Source organism: Lissotriton helveticus, chromosome 12 (assembly GCF_964261635.1).
Source record: "Lissotriton helveticus chromosome 12, aLisHel1.1, whole genome shotgun sequence".
Classification (NCBI taxonomy): Eukaryota; Metazoa; Chordata; class Amphibia; order Caudata; family Salamandridae; genus Lissotriton; species Lissotriton helveticus.
The window spans coordinates 92,197,378-92,221,715 of record NC_136073.1 but is presented as its reverse complement, the minus strand read 5'-3'; the positions used below and the strand labels follow the sequence as shown (position 1 = coordinate 92,221,715).

General features: G+C 41.5%; 1 protein-coding gene across 1 annotated transcript in view; it reads left to right on the top strand.

Moving 5' to 3' along the window:
- The window catches only part of LOC144797914 (extracellular calcium-sensing receptor-like), a 187,946-nt gene extending 164,664 nt beyond the window's left edge, over positions 1–23,282 (top strand). Inside the window, exons 4-5 of the mRNA XM_078668716.1 lie at positions 22,149–22,272; positions 22,366–23,282. Of these exons, the coding sequence (XP_078524842.1) occupies positions 22,149–22,272; positions 22,366–23,282 (1,041 nt within the window). The remainder of the gene's footprint in view (positions 1–22,148; positions 22,273–22,365) is intronic.
- Positions 23,283–24,338: the final 1,056 nt, after the last annotated feature.

Below are 24,338 nucleotides of genomic sequence, written 5' to 3'. Positions count from 1 at the left end.
AGGTATGGTAAAAAGGCTTAGCTTACTTAGAAACAAAAACTTTGGAAATGTATTGAAAAAAACCAAAGTTTAAAGTTATTTTGTAGTTAGCTTTTAAAGAGAGGACAAAAACTATTTTAAAAAAAGCAAGAAAGGCTGAAATGCACTAACTATAGTTTACTAAGAAAATCATCCCTTCCATGCACCGCTAATGATCTCATATATTATGTTACTCATGACTTGTTAAATGACATCATTGATGATATCACTGGTGGCATCTCAAACAGCATCATTGGTGATATCACTGAATAAATTATCCAATCATTGTGCCCGCATCCTATACGGCTTATGGAGTTGAAGAAATCTAACATATTACACATATGGCCATTTTTCTATTCTTTTTAAAGTAACTGCCTTTCTAAATACTCCACATCACCCCCAGTGTTAGGTTAAGAGTTTCACAGGTAGGTATTAGTTACTCAAAAACACATTCTTTCTGGCGGTATGAACAACCCTGAATAGTTTTTAAAAGTATTCTACACACATTCCTGAATCGGGCACAATGGCATACAATCTTAGTGCAATGCTTACAATGCCCTTGAGATATAAATCAGCTCTAAGTTGACACCTTACATTCTTCATTATTCAGTAGTCTGCAATACCTCAACATCTTTAACAAAGTTCTTGGAATAAACATCAACACCTTAGAATCATGCTTGCTACATAGAATTTGTCCACAACACTGCATTACATCTATTTTACAAGGACATGTGCCCAGATGTCCACTGGTGATAATCTATTTTCAACAGAACTTAGACCTTTCTCACAATTCTTTTGGAATAGACTTTGCTGTAAGCCACAACCTATTTTAAAACATACCTCTACCATTAACAACAGGTACATTCAGCCTTTACCTTCTTTAACACTTGCCTCCAGGGTTTACACTATTTCCATAGTGCTAACCCACACATGCACACTCAGAAATTACATGCGGAATATGAATTTGGTTGTATCAGTGATGTCAGCCGTGATGTCTACAATTTTGTAATTTAATATGTAATCAATGTGAAAGCAGTATGTTACACAATACAGAGGTATACTTGCACGTCTGCGTATGCACACTAACAAACTCATAATGAACCTCTGTAACATTAACTACAGTCAGTAAGCAAAATAACGGCACAAAAAGTTAAGATTTGATAAGAAATGTATCAAAGGATAGTCTTCAGTACAGCAGTTCAAGACCTCATAATCGTACATCTGAATAGTGGCAGCGACCTGCTCCATGGCATCTCTGATTCCACATTGGCTCCATTGAGGCTATCTTACATACCTGAGAACATATGATCAAGGGCCTGAAGTATTATGACCACATCACACAAACTGTGATGGAACTCCACAATTTCTCTGTGCCAGTGCACACCATCTTTAAACCCATCTGAATATAAGTGCAAACCTTTCTTAACATATTGTATGGGCATGCAGGGAACACGTCCACAACATCAGAACACCTGGCATTTCCTTTCAATGTGTGTTAGTCACCAATCATAACACACTCACTGCACGTGGGTCTGATCAATTCTGCTGCATACCTGCTTCAGAAGCGCTGGCCTCTGGGGGTGGGAGGGTACAACTCTCAAATTAGCAGCAGTGTTGTTACCACAGGCCTGGTATAGGCAAACCTCAGTAGGTACCTGGACGGTAGTGACTCTTGACAGAGTGAGTATTCCTCAGGCCTTTAAGTCCCTTTTGGCTGTTTAATTGAATTAGTTGTAGCAGTGTCTGTCATGAGCACAGCATTTATAATCAGCAGAATCATCCAATTTTTATATGTTTGTTCTTCTTTATGATGATACTTTTGGCAATTCCCTTGTCTGTAATATCACCATTGGGCTTCAGAGTTTGACTACAGTGCCAACCTCTCTCTGCTCCCAGAAGGCCTTGGTATATTCCCACTACCCGGTTAAGTCTGTGTGCCCATTGTAAGTCACTTTTGTTGTATGCCACCTACTGCTCATCTGATCTGCACCTGATTGCAAGGCATATTCTGGAACACTACTGCTAAATAAAACTACATTTGTGCTCAACATTGGTCTCAAAACTGACACTAATATATAAAATGTTGCATGCACCAAACAGGAATGCAATGTTTGTATGACACCTGCACTATAATTTTGGTTGCAGGATCTATGGATCAGAAGGATGTGAGTTGATATACACATGCAATTGTATCACAGTGTATTTCACGGGAACCCACTTTGACATTAAAATAATTTTAATCTATATATATAAAAACGAAAGTATGTCTGTCTGTCTGTTTGTCCTTTATGCATTACTACACCATTCATCCGATCACCATGAAACTTTGGGAAGTTGTTGAGTACACTCCCGCGAAGGTTTCTGGCATAATTTTCTTAAAAATATCGGCCCCTCAGGGCCCTCATAATCTTTCGAATACTAATGTACGCACCAGACGGAAAAACAAAACATTGTGTATCCACAAGCACTCGAATAAATAAATAGAATTAGGAAGTTGTTGAGTACACACCCGCAAAGGTTTCTGGCATAACATTTTTTAAAATATCGGCCCCCAGTGGACCTCATAATCTTTCGAATACTGATGTACGCACCAGACGGAAAAACAAAAAATCGTGTATCCACAAGCACTTGAATAAATAAATAGAATTAAAACACTATTCATCCGATCGCCATTAAACTGTGGGAAGTTGTTGAGTACACTCCCGCAAAGGTTTCTGGCATAAAATATTTTTAGATATCACCCCCCTAGGGCCTCATAATCTTTCGAATACTGATGTACGCACAAGACGGAAAAACAAAAAATCGTGTATCCACAAGCACTCGAATAAATAAATAGAATTAAAACAGCATTCATCCGATCGCCAGGAAACTTGGGAAGTTATTGAGTACACTCTCGCGAAGGTTTCTGCATAATTTTTTTTAATATCGGCCCCCCCAGGGACCTCATAATCTTTCGAATACTGATGTACGCACCAGACGGAAAAACAAAAAAATTGTGTATCCACAAGCACTCAAATAAATAAATAGAATTAAAACGACACTTTGAAATGTTTTCCATATTAAAATGAATAAGTTCCAATAAAAATGACACAATGTAAATTTAATGTTATCATAACGAGTTTCCTTGAATTTCCTTTCTTCGGAGTGCACAGCAACACGCAACGGGTAAGCTAGTGTCTCTATAAGGGTCATCAACACTATAAGGGTCAGAGGGCTATTGTTTCATGTGCATTCAAGTTAACTTTATTTGGTTCCAGAAACCATAAAAGTTTGACAAACAGACATTACAATTTAAAATGTCATAACGTATTTGTAGAATAACATGGATAAAAGTATTAAAATAAGAATTCATGAAATTCAGATGGTTAAGAAAGCATAAGATCCATGGTGCAAGTTACATAGTGCCACAAGATAAATCACCAATCATAACATTTCATAGGTGTTAAAAATTGTGCATGTAAAGATTACAACGTTCCTGTGTATCTAACATAGCCTGTAACACTTTCTAATAGCCATTGCAACGTTAATATAATTAGAGACCGCAATACAAATAAAAGAGGTAGCCAGAGAGTGCAAATTATTAACACCTTTGATATAAGTACAGGGCGCATTTCCCTTAGGAGTGGGGCTAAATTTGGTTACCTTGGTTCTTTATAAAGGGGACAAAATAGCATAAAGTGCAAAGTGCTCTGTGTCGCCAAGTTATCACATGGGCAGGGTGTAAGTTTATCGACGCGCCTATGGCATGTTGTCGCAATGGAACCTTTTACGGCACGGCTGCAAGCACGCGACACCCGCTTCAAGGCTGTTTGGCAACCTTTATTCAAATATCTCTGCGCTGTCGAACACGCGTGCCACGTGCCCACCAAGCTTAGGACGCTTTGACGATGTTCTCATCCCCCCTGAACCAAGCAGATTGCTCCCGTAGCTGCCCCCCTGCAATGAGCCCCACTACTGCCAACATTGGACTGGGCTGCCACCCCTCCCCCCTCCACCTCCCATATACCGCTCTCCCCCGTGTATCTCTGTCTCTCCTCTTCTTTTCTTGGTTCCTCCTGTTTATCTATTCTCTCTTTCTCTCCCTCTACCACTCTTTGGATTGTGGGCCCCGTTGGGCTGACTGTTAGATCTGGGCCAGTTGCCCGTTTGTAATGAATGTGGGCCTTCTGGGCCTGGCCACACCACAGGATCAGTTGCTATCATATTCTGCAACATGGAACGCGGCCGGCCCCTTTGGGGTTGTAGGCATATCGCTGTGTAAAATCTAACCTCTTATTCGACTCCTAGCGATTTGACGCTATGTCTAACACGCGGCCGCCCCTTGACAGGGTTGTAGGCTTATCGCTGTGTACCTATTGTCCCTGTGGGGTGTGCCTTTCCCCTTTCTATTTTTTTATTGATGGAAAATAAAAAAGATTTGAAACAAAAAGTGCAGGGTACCTAAATGGAGTCTAGTTAAAAGAAATTGTATCTGTACATTAGTGGTGAAGGTTAGATAAAATTGATGTAGCGAAGGAAACACGCATGAGAGACCTGTCACCTCAGGTTGTATGTGGTGCGTATTTGCCCAAGATTAGTGCACCTCTTTTATAATGGCTTTAGCGTTTGTGTGGATACTAGCCAGATTATCATAGTAGTGCCCCAGGCCTATCTGAAGCAACTCATTCTCACAAATCATAGCCAAGGGATCGACAGTACATTATCTAGATTAATGCAATCTCGAATCACATCCCTTGAGAATATTAATTCCTTTGACAGCCACATTTTTGCCCATAGTAGCAAAGGGACAATGTCTATGCAATCCTCCAAAAATTCCAGTCCCAACTCTCGATGACATTGGAGTGTGGGAGCGCTATCTGGGGTCATCAATAGCCTTTTTATAAACTTGTTTTCTAAGACTTGAAGATGTCAACATTTATGGTAGCCCCAGACCCCTGCCACATAGTATGCAACAGACAAGCATTTGGCTTTGTAGAGAGTAACTAGCTCAGTCACTGGCTTTGTGACATAGCTTACAAGCAAAACAGAAAAGCACCTCCACAACCCTGCTTGTCTGCTGAACCCTTGCAGTGGTGAGTGGTTCCCAATTCATCATATTATTAAATATGTTCCCCAAATAGGTAAAATTGTTCAACTTCTCAATACTCTTGCCCCCTGCAGTAACATTTCTTTTTGTAATCAATTTGGGGCCCCACACCATGAAATACGATATAGTAAAATTAACTTTTAAATCGAGCTCCAACAAAATCTGTAAAAGCATTGAGTGATGTTTGGAGGCTATTTGCAATCAGAGCCATTAACACTGTTTTAAAAATATATATTTTTATTGAGAGTTCATAGATATTAAAATCATATAATAATATAATTTATGAAAACATATTCGAAAAATATTGAGGAAGGAAAGATTGGCATAAGTCTAAAGTGCAAAGTGCTAAAAATTGTTAATACTCATTTGAAAGTGCTCAGCAGCGCAATCATAGTATTCCCATCAAACAGAAAAAGATCATATTAAGTTAAAATGCAAAAGTGCTAAATACATACATATATACATATTCTATCTTTTTATCCCAAATACTACAAAAGTACTGGATAAAGATCAAATTAAGGTAAAGTACAAAGTGCTATCTCAGGATCAGTACAAACATACATGTTCTATTCTTTTATACCAACTACAGTATGTTATTCTATATTTCTAACAGACTCCAATATTTCTCACACTTTCTAACCACTCCTGATCGTATTGCATATCTCTTTTCCAGCTCTTGTATTTTAGACAATTTTTCTCTCCATGCATTGAAGGTAGGTACCGTCTCTGTTCTCCAGAGTTGCAGGATTAGAGATCTTGCTATTAATGCTGCAATAAACAAGCATTCCTCATGTGCAGAGATAACAGGTGAGCAGCCCAAAACTGCGAGGGATTCATTGAGTGAGATTTGGGAATGTATTGTAAATCTGAGATATTTATCGATCTCCTAGCACAGATTCTAAATTTTTGGGCATTCCCAAATGATATGCTCCCAGGTGCCTTTCTCTGCACAATGAAAGCATCTATCTCCTATTTGCGGGTATATATTATGGAGAAACGAGGGTGTTCTATATCTAAACCATTTCGAATAGTATTGCATACGTTTAAAATTCGCCACTCTGAATATAACTGCATTAAGCTTATTGAGCCTATTCCAGGTTGGTTTAAGAATCTGTATATCTTCACTTTTCTTCCATCGATCCCTAACTTTTTTGTATAAAGAAAGAGATTTATTCTCGTCAACGATTTTAATCCAGTTACGAATCTTCGTTTGTAAGGGGCAGTTAAGGGCTTCGCTGGTACTAGTTTTATAACTCAGATTTTCCATATCCAGCTTTTCCAATATAGGTTTTAAACGTAAAAGACTACTTTAAAATTGTGTTAGAATGTTGAAGCCCCATTTCAATCTCCGCCCAAGTTTTCCAACAATTCCCCCTCATAAAATCTTGGATCTGGACGTATCCATTTTCTTCCCACAACCTTAGTACATTGTTCTCTAAAATACCTATTTCCCCCGTATATATATTCAAAGGCCTGCTTGAATTATTAATTCTTAAAATATCGTAGTGTGTTGTAAGCTGTTTTTTTTTGTTTAAATAGCCATTGTAAGATCTTATAACGTGCTTTCTTAGGGTACGTAGTCACTCTTGTAGGGTCGATAATTTTATATTCCCTCAGGATCTTTTTCATAAAGAAATGATCTGCCTCTTGAGGATCTAAAAAAAATAAATCTAAAACTATGATGTGCGAATGTCGCGTAATAATAGGTTCTAATATTCGGAAGAGCTAATCCTCCTTCTGCGACAGGGTAGTTTAAAGTGCTGAGTGGCAATCTTGGTACCTTATTTGCCCATAGGAAAGAGGAGAACATACTGTCTATCTGTTTTAAAAAAGAGGTCTGTATTGCACAGGGAACTGCACTAAAAAGAAAATAAAACAATGGAAGAATAGACATTCAAATTAACGCAACTCATCCTATTATTGACAACGGGAGCTGATTCCCTCGTGTTAGCTGAGAGTTCACCTTTTTCAGCAATGGAATATAATTTAGGGAGAAAAGGTCTTCTACTTTCTCTGTTACATGAATCTCTAAATACCTCTTCGGACGAGTGCTGTATGTCTTTCTGAATTCTGATAGAAGAGAATTCACACCACAGTTACATAATATAATTTCTGTTTTGGTCTTATTGATTTTTTCCCTCCTATTTTTTGGAAGTGTGCAAAGACTCTCATGACTTCCGCCTGAGTAGCTATCTTTGAGTCCAAAAAAAGAACAATATCGTCAGCGTAGAGTTTTATGTTCATCATTCCTTTAAGCATAACCATATGGGCTCTTTTTTCCCTAATTGCAATTGCTAGTGGCTCTATAAATAGAGCAAATAAAATTGGGGAGAGGGGACAGCCTTGCCTGGTGCCTCTATTTATTTGGCATGTCCATATATTGACAGTGTTGATTAAAATATGTGCCTGGGAATTCATATATAGTTGTTTTAACAAGACTATTAACTCATTTGGGAAACCAAACTTTTCAAAAATCACAAATAGACAATTTTTTAATATCAATAAGGTTGAGGCACACATCTGGTATTTAGATGCTGAAAAAGCATTTGATCTTGTCTCATGGAATTGTTTCTTTGCGATTTTAGAGCCATTAACACTGTGTCATTCGCATACGATAGTAGCGGAACAGGTTTTCCCCCAATTAAAGAAAATCAATTTCCTAATCCAATAAAAATGCCTCTAGGCCATTAATATAGATTAAACAAAGAAAAGGTGATAAAATGCACCCCTGCCAAACACCTTCTGTAGAGACAATGAGCTTGGTATTGTACCCTTGGTGGTCATATCTTACGGCAACAGTGGAGTTAGCATGAAGCCTTCGCAAAAGGGAGATCAGTGCTTCCTCTACACCCATTTTCCCCATTAGTACCCACAATTTCTCCCGATTAACAGTTTTGAAGGCGTTGGACAAGTCAATGAAGGCCTTCATGTACATGCCCATAATCAAGGACAAATTGAGGCACTGCTCTGTGGTGCCCATCTCCCGCCTGAAGCCATATTGTGTTTTAGAAAAAGGTCCCCTGTGGTGATCACTTAAGCCTCTAATTGGGCAAGGACAACCCTCCCCAAAACCTTTGCTGTAGCACCGATAAGGAAAATTGACCTATAACAGGCAGGGTCATTCCTATTACCCATTTTGAATACAAGAACCACAATGGCCTCCTTCCAAGTTGCTGCGATGGGACCAATCACCACTGCTTTGAAGACGTGAGTCAGTAAGGGTGCCCAGAGATTAGGATTCCTTTTGAATAAATCTAATGGGACCCCATCAGGACCTGGGGCTTTCATACAGATTCCCTTAAGGCTTCCTCAACTTCAGCTACTGATAAGTATGAACTTAATTGTGAGGCCAAGGTTAAATCTAGAAGTAGATCTCCGCTTTTCTCTTCTAACTGCTAACAGTTTGGGGACTCTGAATCTGCCTACCTGTCGGGACGTTGAACCCTGGTCCCTTGTTGCTGCTTGTGTGCCTCTTCCAGCGCTGCACCTCGCGGAACCCGCTTCGCCGGTCCCGCATCGCTGTGTGCGCCGTGCGTGAACTTTGCACCAAAGGAGGTGTTGGGAACTTGGACATTGCTGCCTGTGGGGTGTGTAGTGCTGCAGCAGGGCTGCGAGCGGTAGAACCAGGGACTCCATCTCCCAGGAGTACCTGTGAGTATAACCCCAGACACCTGGGCCGCTCTCCCTGCTTGCCCTGCCCCCACCAACGAAGATACAAATCTTTTGCTTCCTGAATTCCAACGGGACTCTGAATCTGCCTACCTGTCGGGACGTTGAACCCTGGTCCCTTATTGCTGCTTGTGTGCCTCTTCCAGCGCTGCACCTAGAGGAACCCGCTTTGCGGGTCCCGCATCGCTGTGTGCGCCGTGCGTGAACTTTGCACCAAAGGAGGTGTTGGGAACTTGGACATTGCTGCCTGTGGGGAGTGTAGTGCTGCAGCAGGGCTGCGAGCGGTAGAACCAGGGACTCCATCTCCCAGGAGTCCCTGTGAGTATAACCCCAGACACCTGGGCCGCTCTCCCTGCTTGCCCCGCCCCCACCAACGAAGATAAAAATCTTTTGCTTCCTGAATTCCAACGGGACTCTGAATCTGCCTACCTGTCGGGACGTTGAACCCTGGTCCCTTGTTGCTGCTTGTGTGCCTCTTCCAGCGCTGCACCTCGCGGAACCCGCTTTGCGGGTCCCGCATCGCTGTGTGCGCCGTGCGTGAACTTTGCACCAAAGGAGGTGTTGGGAACTTGGACGTTGCTGCCTGTGGGGTGTGTAGTGCTGCAGCAGGGCTGCGAGCGGTAGAACCAGGGACTCCATCTCCCAGGAGTCCCTGTGAGTATAACCCCAGACACCTGGGCCGCTCTCCCTACTTGCCCCGCCCCACCAATCAAATCTCTTTTATCAATAGGACACCCTTCCCGGTGCGCGGGAGCGCGCGGGAGAAGTCCGGGACAAGGGCGGGGCCGTCTGCGGCCGTCAGAGGCCGGAAGAGATTGGACTGGGCCTAAGCTCTTGGTTGTCCACCCGAGATTGTGGTGCACTGATTTGTATTGTAAGTCTACCCCGTGTGCCTTTGTTCTTATGTTAGTTGTTGGGGCACTTTTAGCTGATCAGCTGTCACTCATCTGTACACCCTATGAGAGTCTAGTGTTCGCGGTTTTCTCTATTCCCTCTCTCTGTTCCCGGTGAGGACGATGGAGTGCCGCGAAACTAGAAGCATGGCGGCGGCGGGTGGTAAAAAGCTGACCGGAACATTAGACGATTTTATTGTTCGTACCAATTCCCTGATCAATCACGGTATTGTTCTTATGGAAAGAAGGGTTTCCCAGGAACTCGCATTAGCCAAAAGATCGTCTTTGGGTCTCATTGGTTCTGCACGCACCCCTGATTCTTCGTTAAGTATACCTAACTCTGTGCAGACTTTTGTCGATGATCACAATGTTAACTGCGTCCAGCCTGGCTTACGAGACTCACCACCCCTTAACCCCCAGGCTCAGGCTCACAACCTTACAGGGACTAGTTTGGAGTCTAACTTGGCAGATCTTCAGGCAGACTCTCAGGTATAGACCCCACACGACCAGAAGAGGGGGAAGCAGGAGGGGGCCATTCTCAAACGTAAGCATCCAAACACCAACCTCCCTGGTGCTAAGAAAGTCAGTGCTATAATAGCCGGGAACACTAGTATTGATGCTAATGAGAGGGTAGAACAGCAGAGTTGAGGTTACCCGGTAGGGAATCTGTTGGGCAGAAATCCGGGGCGGAAGTAGTTCAATCTGAGACCGCAAGATTACCCTTGAATATCCTTGACAATACTATGCTGGATAACCCTTTGGCCGATATCCTTGAAGACAGCATTATAATCGACAGGTCGGGAGTCGACAGAATAGAAGTTACAGATGGGGAGGAGGAACCCATAGGCTGTATCATAAAAAAAATTATTAAGACACTACTCGCTCCCTTAGAAGCTAGGCTTCATGGTATTGAAAAACTGCTTCATGATATACACAAGGATATAAGGTTTCAGGATAGCCTTTATGCTAACAGGGCAACTCATGCTACCGCTCTAGCTAGCAAACCCCGGTCTGCGGGTGAAAGTTCAGTAGTGGTTAAAAACAAGACACCCAAGAACCCGGTGTTGAATCGCCCTAACCCTGTAAGTAACAAAGAGAGTACTCAACCCCCTACATTAAATAAGCCCACTGACCAAGGTAATCCAAAAGGCCCTGTTACCTTTACCCCAAAATCCGATTCAGCCCCCCCCTTATAAAATCATGACTCGGCGAAACATTCACCTACCACCGGATGCCTGTCCCTATGTGATTATTTTGACAGGGGTTACGGAACTAACCCCTCCAAATTCAGAAACTTTCCAGGCGCTTAAAAATAAGGCATGCCACTGGTTAGCCAATAATTACCCCCTACCTTCAAACCTCTGTGGCAATATTCTAATGGTTGAGAGAACGCCTTGGGTGGGACATAATAGGAAAAGATTACAGGGGGACTGTATAGTAGTGACTTTTGAAGATTCCCGTATTGTGGAATACATTTGCCGAGAGAAGTGTGGCTCAATGGTTAGAAGAGGCAGACCATGAAGCAGAGGTCAGACCCAAGACCAGGGTTTAATTCCCGACGCGGCATGGTCTTGAGCCCAAAATGTCCACAGACTCCATAATTCTCGCTTCGGTGCCTGCTCGAATCATGGGTTCACACTCTGCAACTCCGGGCAATAGCTCGCTAATCTCCACTATGGCCCCCTGCGGCGGGATGCCTGGCTTTCACCTTGGGGGTGCCCAGTAGGGGTTATCTCACAGGGAAAAACCAGGACGGGTTCCCAAAGCAAGCGCTTAGAGACCCTTGGTGATAATGCGCTATATAAATTACAATTACAATTACAACGGTACCCTAGTCACGGCCAGGCCTTTGTCCTATTTTTATATGCCTATCGAGCAACGGGACAATAGATGGAGTTGGCTAAAAGACCCCAATGATCACAGAAGAGTGAGGAGGCAAGAGGCGCCCAGGGACATGAATCCCTACAGTTGGGGTGGGGGTGGGGAGGAGGGGTGGAATCTAGTTCAGAGAAGAGGGGGAAGGCATAACTATGGCAATAGACATCATGCAGATAGTTTTAGGGGTAATGGTATGATTGTTGGTCACCCAAATAACCATACTCAAGCTCCCCATGCACTAGATTACCTCTGTAACATCCCAATGACGAACCAGTATGACTGCCTGTCCGACTTAGGTTGGGTGGATTGACAACAGGTGAGCACAGTGTCGGGAAATGATAAAGGAAACAGGATTATACCCGTTTCACCTGCAAAAGTGGCCCGGGAGATTGGGGTCCCGAGTGTGGATACTAGGGTATCAGCTCTGGTCGCCCAGGAGCTTGGCAAGGGCAGGGATTTAGTAATTAGTGCAAATAGTCAATTAGTAGGTAGGGAAGCCATCAGAGGCAACAGAGACATAAAGGTGATAACCTGGAGTATTGCTGGGCTAAGGAACAAAGTTGACGATCCTATTTGGAGGGAATTTATAGGTACAGCAAACATCATTGGCCTACAGGAGACCTGGAACACAAAGAACATACTTACACTGGATGGCTATATCACCTATTCTCTCCCAGCAGTTACTACCACTAGAGGAAGAGTCAGGGGCGGGTTGGTAACCCTAGTGGCGGCTAACATTCTTGGTACACACACGGTGATTGCCTCAGGTTCCCCCTACTGTTTGGCAGTCCAAATCGCTTGTAAAGGGGCATATACTGTTCTAATTGTAAAGTTTTATAACTCTTTTGATAGAGCCACCTCAACCAGCAACCTGACAGCGTTAAATTCCTTTTTAGCAGAATACAAGGAGCTGATGGGGTCTCAATGCTTTATAATATTACTGGGGGACTTCAGTATACATGGTTGTCCAGATAAATGTCTGTCCAATGATCTATTTGCCCCCATTGAACAAGGTGATATTAATTTTGAGCATACAGATCAGGGGATCCTATTAGAAAATACCCTGGCTGAAAATGGTTTGATGTTACCCACGGGGGATGAGGTGGATATACCCACTTTTAAGGGAAATGGCAGTGGATCAACTATAGACTTTATTATTATAAGTTTAACCCTGGGGAGTAACATAGTAGGCTATTTTCCTGTTTGGTCTCATTTTAGCGATCACAACCCTGTCTTTCTATGTGTTAGTGGCGTCCTTAGTACATCTGAGAGCTCATTGAACAGGGTTGATAAACAAGATATCCGGGCAACAGACCAGGCACGAAGGATTAAATGGTGTAAAATTATTACTGAGGATTTCTCAAGTAACCTCTCCAATATTAGATGGGAGCAGTTGCGGATATGTATGGATGAGGAAGCTGGGGACATAGAGGTAGTGGAGGCATATCAAAAGGTCTGTCACCAGGTTATGTCTGATTTAATGTTTTCTGGCAAGGTTAAAGACTCGGGACAGTCGGCTGGTTTGATCATAACTGTTCAGTAGCCAATCGTAAACTGAAGGAGGCTTTAAAAAGCAAGCCAGTCGACAGACAACGTGTGGCCCTCTTAAGGAAAGCATATAAAGCAGCAGTAGAACAGAGGAGACGGGAGATCAGGGAAGATGCCTGGGCAGAATTGACTTCCATAGACGTGATAAAAAACAGTGCCAAATTCTGGGCAGTGGTCAACCAACCTTACTTTGCTGACTCAAGTAACAATGTTTTAGACTGTGGCATCCAGGAAGACAAGTGGCTCACCCATTTGAAGTCAGTTTATGAACAGGTGACTATAGGGGTTGATGGTTCAACCTCGTTGACTAGTCATCCATATACTTTAGTGGTGAATGAGGGTGAGGTGCTGAAGCCATCAGCAAAATGACAAGCAATAAGGCCCCTGGCCCTGATGGCGTACCAGCCGATCTTTTTAATGTATTCAATAGAATTTGTAAATTCGGTATCCCAACAACCTGGTCGCAATCGGTCATTGTACCTATCTTTAAAAAAGGTAATAGAGGAGACCCGGGTAATTACCGCCCAATTTCCCTTATAGATTCTGCAGTGAAGGTCTTAGGCAGAGTGGTTCTGTGTAAATTAACTGATTGGCTTGAGGAAACAAATTCTTTGTCAGCATTACAGTATGGGTTCAGAAAGGGGCGCAGTACGATAGATCAGAGCCTCAACCTCCAATTGCTGATTGGAAAGTATACCATAGCGAAGCAAGGTTACTTATATATAGCATTTATGGACCTGTCCTCCGGCCTTTGACCGAGTGAACAGGTCCAAGCTATGGGGCTTGCTCTTAAAGATGGGCATCGATGAAAACATAGTATACTTTTTAGCCGATCTCCATAGGGACCTCACAGCCACAGTGAGATATGATCGTAAGGGAAATTGTATGGGCAAGATAGGTATAACCAATGGGGTCAGGCAAGGCTGTATCTTAGCCCCCCTATTATTTATCTTATACATCAATGGGCTGGCCAGTGTGCTAGGAGCAGCTTGTAAGGATATTCCGAGGGCACTCAAGTTTCCCCTCCCCGCATTAATATATGCGGATGATGCCGCTCTTTTAGCACGCACGTCAGTAGGGCTACAAAGTCTTTTAAATTCCTTTTATGAGTTCATGTCCTCCTTGGATCTTAGCGTTAATTACACCAAATCTCATGTCATGGCTGTGGGTACAAAGGGCAGGCGCAGGAAGCTGATGACACTCCACTGTAATGGGAACAAGTTATCGAGGGTAACTAGATTCCCATATCTGGGGGTGGTTTTTGATGAAAGTTCCACCTGGCTTCCACAACTGTCTGAGAAAAGAAATGCTTTTGTCCGATCCATTTTTGCAGTTCTGGGCTTTTCCCGTAAACTGGGGGTAAAACCGCTACAGGCAGTGTTAAAGGTCTATGCCGCCAAATGTGTTTCCATAGCCATGTATGGCGCTGACCTATGGGGATTTAAAACGCTAAGTTGGTACAGGTGGCAGAGGATACGTTTTTGAAGTCCATTTTATCAGTACCACAAGCAACCTCAGGTTTCATAGTGCATCAAGAATGTGGGGTGGAATACCTAGAAGACCGGATTGCCATCGCACCCCTATTAAAGTGGATTGCGGTTTGGATGAATCCGGAATTGGAGGTGAACCACGAGATCCTGAGGGACTGTCTCACTTTAGAACATTGGGAATCCATCCCATGGCTAAAATACATCAAAAAACTTGCAGTCTCATTAGGCCGCCCAGAACTATTTGATGAGCCGTCTAAACTGGTTAAGGGAGACATGAAATGGGTCAAGACCACATATAGGCTGCACAAAGGGATGGATAGAGAAGGCCATGAGTTGACTAAGCCAACTGTGAGAGCTCATCAGTTAGTTGTAACAACAGACCATGATTTAGAACCATATCTGAAGGTTGTTAATAATGCTAATCACAGATATCTACTAACCAAGTTTAGGTTGAATAAATTTCATCTCCTTCTCTCTGGGCGCCCATGTTGGACTAAGATATCAGAATTAGAATTGTGCACTTGTGATGGATTTTCGATAATGGACACTGCTCACTTTATGTTCTTTTGTGGTTATTTTACGGATATCCGGAAAAAATTCATTGTACCCCTACTAAAGGATAAAGGGTTTAGACAAGTGCAACCGGCTCTATTATATCTTTAACTGCTGTCTAACACGTGGGAAATCATTAATGTTGCTACATTTTTAACCATAGCCATGAGACTAAGGAAAAAACTAGTTAGTCTGAGATAACATCTTTGCATGGTCTATTTTTTGAAGTTTGTTAATAATGAATTTATAATTGGATGATCAGTGTATGTTTTTTTTAAATTTACATATGAATTTGGTATCTATTTTGTACAGTTTTTATCTTTTTTATATATGTTTTGCTGTCTGTTAACCATATTGCAATTTTGTACCTTGGTCCCTCTTTTCTTGGTACTTCTGTATACTTTTGTGGTTTTTGTTATGAACCGAATAAAGTATTTCTGACTGAATGGGTTGAATATAGCCAAAAAAGGGGATTCCCATGTGTCCCACAGAATCAAAGAACCCGTCTGCCTCATCTTGTCCAAAAATAGAGAGCGATTAATGATGGCACAAAAGCTTTTGGTATCTTTGAGGGAACTGGCTCTCTCCAGGTCATCCCAGGCTACTCAAATCCAAACGACCTCCGGGTCAATTAAACAATGCAGGAAGCGGCAGAATGAGAAAAAGCATGAGGTTCTGTAAATTACGAATTCGTTCGTGCTCAGCCTCCATTTTGTAATCGCCGTCATTTTGTGTTGCCCTCACTCAGGCAGCGCGGCAAACGTGATGTTTTTGTCGTTTCTGCATTCACGTGTCAGGTGGCTTCTTTGCCTATGTTTACTAACCAGAGTCAGGGTCTGGCCGAGTACACTAATTCCTGTCTGAGCTGATTAATCCCCGTCCGGACTATTTGTTGGTTCACACCATTCTTTCCTTCAGGTTATCTTATCTGCTGTCCTTCGCTACATGTCTCATGCATTTTCCTGTTTCACGATTCTCCTTCTACAACATGCAGCTGTGTTTTCTTTACTTGTAAATCGGATTGTGTGGATTCACTTGTAATTTACTCAAGGGGTCGAGTGACAAACATAACCGAGAAACTTGAGTTGCTTTAGACATAAAACATTGTTTATAACGTTTGCCTATGTTGCATGCTCTCGTGTGATTGTATTTTGAATTGTATTGTACCATATATAAACCGGTGCGCCACGGAGTTAAGTGGCAGTCTCTTTTGAACCTCGTTTTACCGACGACTTCTAAGACCACTGTACTAGCTGCAGCTAATAAAAACCATCTTCTACACCAGACGAAGAGTCCGTGTCTCTGTATCTGACAAGGCAGGTGAATCCAGGGGATTTTAGGCGTACCCTGCGCCGCCGGGCCTTAAGGCTGCGGTTCTTCAAGCACACACGCTTACTTAGATACTCGTCTGCAGCAATAACTTATCTTTACAGGAGGGTGTTTGGATCACTCGAGACACTGACATTATTTTTCAATTCGGATTTATAGACACACAACTAATCTTGGAAAATCATTAAATGGATTTTAAAGGAAGAAACACTTACACACAGCCAGGATGGAAGTAGAACCGGCGGAGAGAACGGGATCATTTTGTCTGCTTTGTTGTCAGCCCTGTAGAAGTCGTTTGAGACATTTCCAGCGACGAAACACGTGTTGGATGGGCATTTTTGCATGAAATAAAAGAACGACCGAACACAAAAACTACTTATTATTGGAGAAGCATTGATGCAAAATTGATCTCACTGTGTATCTTTATTACATGATTGTGATGAAGACATGAAATATACAATCTGACACTAATGTTAATAATATCAGCGTGTGCATAGGAAAAGTGTTAAAATTAAATAGTGGATCGTGTTCAGGGTGTGCATTTCCCTCACCTGTTTGTACCGCTTAGAGAGTGGATAAAAAGTTACACATACTCAGGAGGTGCCAATAACACCCTTACGCAAAATCACCCCACCTTTTTTTTTACAGAAAGCTAATTAATCAGAATTTAAGTGAATTATAAAACTTGACCCCCCCCAGCGGAATTTGCCAGGAGAGTGGAATATGTGTATGGGCCCCATTGAAATATTTAAATTCATGAAGTATTATTTCTGAGCCTTCCGCTGGATAACACTGCTTAGGGTTGGAAGGGCAGGATGTATTTGATCATCTACCGGAGCCATCACAAGCAGATATAGAATATTTGAATGAGTATGAGTTGTGTAATTTGAAGCTCTATAAACATTATCTTCCGAAAGTAAGACCTATCCTAAAACTTTATCATTTTGCAAGAAGGTACCAGAGCAAGGGAGAGTCTATAGTGAATTATGTTACTGACCTGCACAGGCTAGAAACATCATCTTGTAAGTTTGGTGGCATGGTTGATGAGCGCATTCATGATCTGTTCATGCTTGGCTGGAGCATTGAAAAAGTAAATGATGATCTATGGCTGAAAGATAATCCAAATTTAGATGAGGTATTAATCATTGCAAAAAGGGTGGAACATTCTATAGAGTGTGTCAAGGTCATCAAAAAAGCATATGAGAAAGGTTTTAGGGCCAGATGTACAACAGTTTTTTGCGTGTGCATACCGATTTGAGACCAGTTTGTGCACGCAAAAACCTACATGGCAATGACCATATAATTACAACATGCAAAATAATGTTTTGTGACTCGCTATTAGGAAGGGGTGTTTCCTTCCTAATAGCGACTCGTAAGCCATGCACGAATGCTTTGCGACTGCAATTGTGGTTGCAAAACACTAGTAATTTACTGCCCTCTTCAAGAGGGTGGTAATACAGTCGCAAATTGTAAAGGTTCCCTAGGGGACCCCTTTCCCTTTGTGACTGGCTCTAAAAATATTTTTTATGGCAGGCAGAGTTCCCAGGGACCACTATCTGCCCTTAAAAAATAAATCAAAAACATTTCATTTTTATAATTTAAATGAATCTCGTTTTTCTTTAAGGAAAACGGGCTGCATTTAAAAAACTGCTTTAATGAAAAGCAGTCCCAGACATGGGGGTCTGCTGAGCCCAGCAGGCCACCATCCCTGGGAGGGGCAGCCATTCCCATTGGGGTAGCAAAGTGTGAGTGGCTCATTATTATTCATGAGCCTCACATTTTGTAACCCCATTGGGAATCACAATCACTGTCTCCGACACTGTTGTACATTCAAAATTCCGACTCGCAATTTGCGACTTGCATCCTAATGCAAATTGCGAGTTGCAATTTGGAATGGTCAAACATCTGGCCCTATTGGCATGTGGTCAAGGACAGGAGTAAAGATGCTGTGAGAAGGAAAGAGGAAGTCAGCATTAGATCTAATATGAGTGCTAGAAAGTGCTTCTGATGTGATAAAGTTGGACACTTGTCAAATTACAAAAGTTGTCCAGCTCTTAAGCAGTGTGCACGAAGTGTAAAAAGAAAGGAGACTTCGCAGTTGCATGCAAAACGGAGGTTGCAAAACCCAGAGTGAAAGAAGTGAGTTTGGACGTTGAATCTGTGCAAGAAGATGAAAATTCAGACTTTGTATTTGGTCATATAGTGTTATAGGTTCATGGTGAAGGAGGGGTGAAACGTTCACCTGTGGACACTATTATGGCGCATGGTGAAACTACAATTGTACTGTTTGATCCTGGGGCCAAGATAACTATTGTCTCAAATAAATGTTATCAGAACAACATTCGTGACAAAGTTAATTTAAGCACACCGGATATCAGGCCATGTGTATAAGGTGGTGAGCCCATCAAACTGCATGGCTTCTTTGACGGTGGGATTGAATACAAACAGAGATTAATATCCGGAAATATTTATGTTTCAAACAAAGGTGATAGTGTTATAAGTTGGTCACATCAAGGAGATTTGGGAGACATATTAGACCGTAGTGGGCCAATTCCTAACCTTTTGAAAGAAAGGGATATGTTGTGTGTAGTTGGTTCAATGGATGGGGTTGAATTGGTTGAGCGAATGAGAAAGGAATTGCCACAGGTATTTAAGAAAGAGTTGGGTTGCCTTGCTGATTAGGAGCATGAAATATGCTTGGTGGCACATGCTCAGCCTGCCTACTGCAAGATGAGAAGTGTGCTGATTGCAGTTTGTGATGAAATGTGCACAGAAATTGAAAAACTCAAGGAAGGTGGCATCACTGAGGAGTAGAGGGCACTGAGGGGCTTGCGGCGGTAGTTGCTGCTAGGGAGGCTAATGGAAGCCTCCATCTGTGTATGGATTTAAGGCATCTCAATACATGTGTGATTGTTGACAGGCATTCATTGCCTAATATAAGAGAACTTGTTCTCCTGATAGATGAGGCAACTGTCTTTAGCACCATTAATCTCACCTCAGCGTACTACCAGATCAGATTGAAGGAGACATCAAGGGATTTTGACGGCCTTTGTGACTCCTTTTGGCACATTCAGGTTTGTCAGGCTACCTTTTGGCCTAGTATCGGCCACATTTATCTTTCAAAGAGTTATGGAAAAAGTCCTCAAGGGAATTTCTGGTGCCTGCATGTACCAGGATGACATCCTGTTTTTTGGTAAGGACGAAGCAGATAATGAGAGGTGTCTGAGTGAAGTTGTAAAACTATTTCAAAGGAAAGATAGCAACATGAATTATCCATGGATGACGTTCTCAAGGATGTGATGCATTTGTTGTGAAATGGATGGAATGACAAGTGTTGGTTGTGTGCTTGAAGGGATAAGACTAAGCAAACAAGAATTGAACCTATGGAAATCAGGAAGTTACCAGAAGGACTCTGGTGTGAATTAGCACAGGACATTCTAGCACCTGTTTATGGGGAAGGTTTGCAGAAGGTTATCATTGGTGTGATTGATATGTTCTCTAGGTGGCTGGAAATGTTTCATCTCCAACACCATTGAGAGCAACAATGTGGTAAAATTCTTAAAAGTCTTGTTTGCACGTGAATGTTTTCCACACACCCTTCTCACTGAGAACTGTGTTCAATTGAGCTCAAAAGAAATGACAAAGTTTCAGTTAGATAGGTCCACTAATCACAAGAGGTGTTTGATGTATCATCCAGAAACACATGGAATGGTGGAAAGGTTCAACAGAGTCCTTAAGGAGACCATCACATTGGCCAAATCTAACTTTCTTAATTGGAAAGAAGAGGTAATGAAACAGGCTGAAATGTATAGGTTCACTCCTCATTGCACCACTGGGAAAACTCCTTTTCAACTTTGTAGAGGCAGATTACTTAACACATTGGTAGACACTTCCTGAGTCAATAACTACGAATGTGAAGTAGGCAAGAAGTGTCATGGTGGTTTTTGGTGTAAGAGAGAAGATAAGTATGTAGTACAGAGGAAAAAACATTTAGATGCTAGACATTCTGTGGAGAAGTTGAAAGTACAGGTTGGGGATTATGTCATGGTCAAACGTCTTGGATTGGGTGGTGGTGTGAAGTTTTTCCAAACCCATTCTAGTGGTCAAGACTTTTAACAATGCTGTAAGAACACAGGATCATCGCATTTGGAATATGAACAGAATTGTCCTGCACAAAGGGTTATGTGACAACAGAAAAACCCCACGTAGGTCATATAGCGATTTGGTGACAAGAAGGTCAGGAAGGATGGTGAGAAACCATAACATTTTGTTTAACCTCTGTGTTGGGTAAATGTTTCACAAGGCGGATGTGAAATTTACCTTATGACATGTGCTTTTAACCATATCTTGTATATATTTCTTATCTATATCTTGTTCCTGGTTAATAATTAGAGGAGGGAGGTGTGTGGTATTCCTCCCAGGGCATGCTACATTGTTAACCAACAAGAACAGCTGAGGGTGTCACTATGATATAACTTACTGTGGGTTCCCATGGGGATGGAATGTGACTTGAGCGAAGAGATGTGACAGTTGGAGGGAGGATAGCTTCTGATGGATGGATGGGATCTTGAATAAAGAAACTTTAATCTTTCACTCCTCTACAGTCTCTTTGTACTACAACCTCTCATGGCAGAAAGGAACTTGAATTGCTACAGATACCTCGGGAGTGGATGAGGAATTTGTATCTATGTGTAACTTTCTTCGACTGCTAATATACAAAGAGCTCCCTGGAATATGGTTGAGCCCACCCTAAACTCAAGTAGTCAGGGTGAACCCAATGATGAATCATGCCATTATTAGAGGGGATACAGCATTTACAACAAGGTTTTTACAACGCAGTGCCTTTACCCTGCAGGTTTTTAGACACATATGCTTTTACAGCATATGCCTTTAATATTTAATACGCATTTAAGGTAAGTTCGGGATGTGGGGGATCACCCTCACAAATACATTGTCTATATGTACAAATATAAGTATAAATAATGCATGTTAAAGTCATAAATTGTAAAAGCATATTTGTTCTGAAAAAATGCAAGGTAAAAAATGCGTGGTAAAGGCATGTATTTTATTTTCCTAAGTTGTTCCGTTATACAACCGTACTAGAGTGGGCAAACCTTACTTAGAGTGGGCAAGCGTCGTGTATAAAATAGGATTCTTTTTCCGTTTTACTTTTCCTCATTAGATGGAGGGATTCTCTTTTGTTTGTCATAAGGAGAGCAAGCTTCACTGGTAGTTCATGGGACAGTTCTCTCTACAAACACAATACAATAGGTCCAAAACTGCAGAACATATTTATTCATCTTCCAAATCGCTAGACTGATTCTTTGAATGCCAAGTGCACATATCTCTGGGGGACCATAAAATGATGATAGGAGAGTTTCTCAACACTAACAATGGTGCATTTAAATTGTAAAGACTTCGTAATGAGATTTCTTTTTATCCTTGACATAGATATGTACTGCCTGGCTTTACACTGATGTTGACACAATAGGGTTGTCACAGGATGCAGGACACAAGATTGCTTTGAAGGCTCAATGTCTGTACTCCCTGCCTTCTATCCAATTTGTCTTTCCCCGTGTCTGTAATCATATGCCAGGCAAGCAACAAAAAACAAAACATATGTCCTCAGTTTTTCACAATGTACGATGTTACAATAAAGAAAGTTGTAATCTGTTTATGTTTTAGATTCCTGTCTCTGTGTGCAGTGTTAGCTGCTTGCCTGGATTTAGGAAAGCTACAAGACAAGGAGAGCCAATGTGCTGCTTTGAATGCATTGCCTGTTTTGAGGGGGAGATGTCTAACGAAACGGGTAAGGAGATCAGTAGAATTGGGAAGCATTAACTGTGTGTTGGACAGAAGGTAGTTAAAGTTTTGCAAATACTCATTCTGCACTATCTTTCAGATTCAATCAAGTGTAACAAATGCCCAAAAGACTATTGGCCCAATGAAAACCAAAATGGATGTCTTCAAAAGGAAATAGAGTTTTTGACTTATGACGAACATGTAGGGGGATCCTTAGGAATAATTGCTATCATCCTGTTGATAATTTCTTCCATCATCCTCGCACTCTTCATCTTGCACAAGAACACACCCATCATCAAAGCCAACAACCGATTCATTAGCTACATTCTACTTCTGGCTCTCATGATGTGCTTTTCTTCCTCACTGCCATTTATTGGTTACCCAAGTACAGTGAAATGTCTCCTTCGTCAGGCAACTTTCGGAATCTCCTTCGCACTTTGTGTTTCTTGTATCTTAGCAAAAACCATCATGGTTGGTATTGCTTTTAATGCTACTAAGCCACACTCTGGCTTAAGAAGATGGGCTGGGCCTCAACTGTCTTATACGGTCACTAGTGTAGGTACACTTATTCAAATTCTATTTTGCTTCACCTGGATAATTTGCTCTCCACCTTTCTCACAGCGTAATACCCACACCAAGGTAGGAAAAATAATCATTGAGTGTAATGAGGGATCTCAGGTTGCCTTTTGGTGTATGCTGGGATATCTTTGGGTAATGGCCACCATTTGTTTTATAATGGCTTTTTTGGCCAGGAAACTTCCAAACAGTTTCAATGAGGCCAAATATATTACTTTCAGCATGCTTGCCTTTCTCAGTGTTTGGCTCTCCTTTATTCCAGCCTATCTGAGCACAAGTGGCAAGTACATGGTGGCCATGGAGATCTTTGCCATTTTGTCTTCAGGTGCCTCTTTACTCTTTTGCATATTTCTCCCAAAATGTTACATCATTGTATTCGGGCATGATATGAACACTAAACAATATCTAATGAACAGAGGAACCTTCAACAAATGTGATTAAATATATCTTCAATAATCCTTCTTGTGGTCTTATCACACATGAATATATTTTCATTGTTTCATTTAGCACTTACTTCATTTGCAAGTATATTACAACCAATAAAAATATAAATAATTTATTGTGTTATCTGTTTATTTAGAGAACATGGATTGTTGTGGAATTCCATGGTATTTAATATTATGTTTCAGTCAATTGGATGATATCTTCTGAGTGTTTCAAAACATGGACATGGCCTGGTGTAACAATGCAATGTTTACTTGGAATACCTTCTGCCAGAGAATATAGGAAGTTTGGAGCATTGAGGCGTCAGAGAGTCCTAAGTACAGTAGGAGAATTTGGAAGAAGGCAGACAATGAGAGAAGTTCTTTTTAGTGACAGCTCTCTCCTCTAGAACGAATCAAGTCCCAACTGTCATTTCCCACCTGTGGCTGAGGGTTGGTTTTCTGGTAGAAACTAAAAGTATGAGCTCCAGGATTTTGTCAAAATCCAGTCAAACATATAGAGTCTGTGTTACTCTGGACTGTATTCAACTTAAACTATTTGCTTGAAAGAGAGAAGAACAAATGGAATTATTAACCTATTTAATGAGCAGATTTAATGAAGATATTCCTTAGCTATTCTTTGTACCTCTATTTGAATAATACTTAAGGGTCAGTAACATTAAAGAGTTGTAATGTTTATTAACTAATGTTATCTGACATGTATTTCTTTAAACTGCAAATTGTGTTGATTTTAAAAGAATCATCATTCTTTCTCCATTTTAACTATTTAATCTTACATCTTTCAGTGTTAATAATGTATGTGCTCAATTTGAGAATTCATGCTTCTCTAACAGGTAGCTCGTGAGCTGCTGGTAGTACTCCAGCTATCTCTAAGTAGCTTTCCTGTGTGCAGCCCAGTGAACTAACTTTTTTGCTTGGTTGAAATATATCTATAGCAAATTGAAAAAAGTGTATTCAAGATGAAAATGTGTGCATTTTCATAATGTTGATGTTTTGAGAAAAATGGCTGTCTCCAAAATATAGTGGCAGGTGGTGATATTTGAGTGATAAAAAT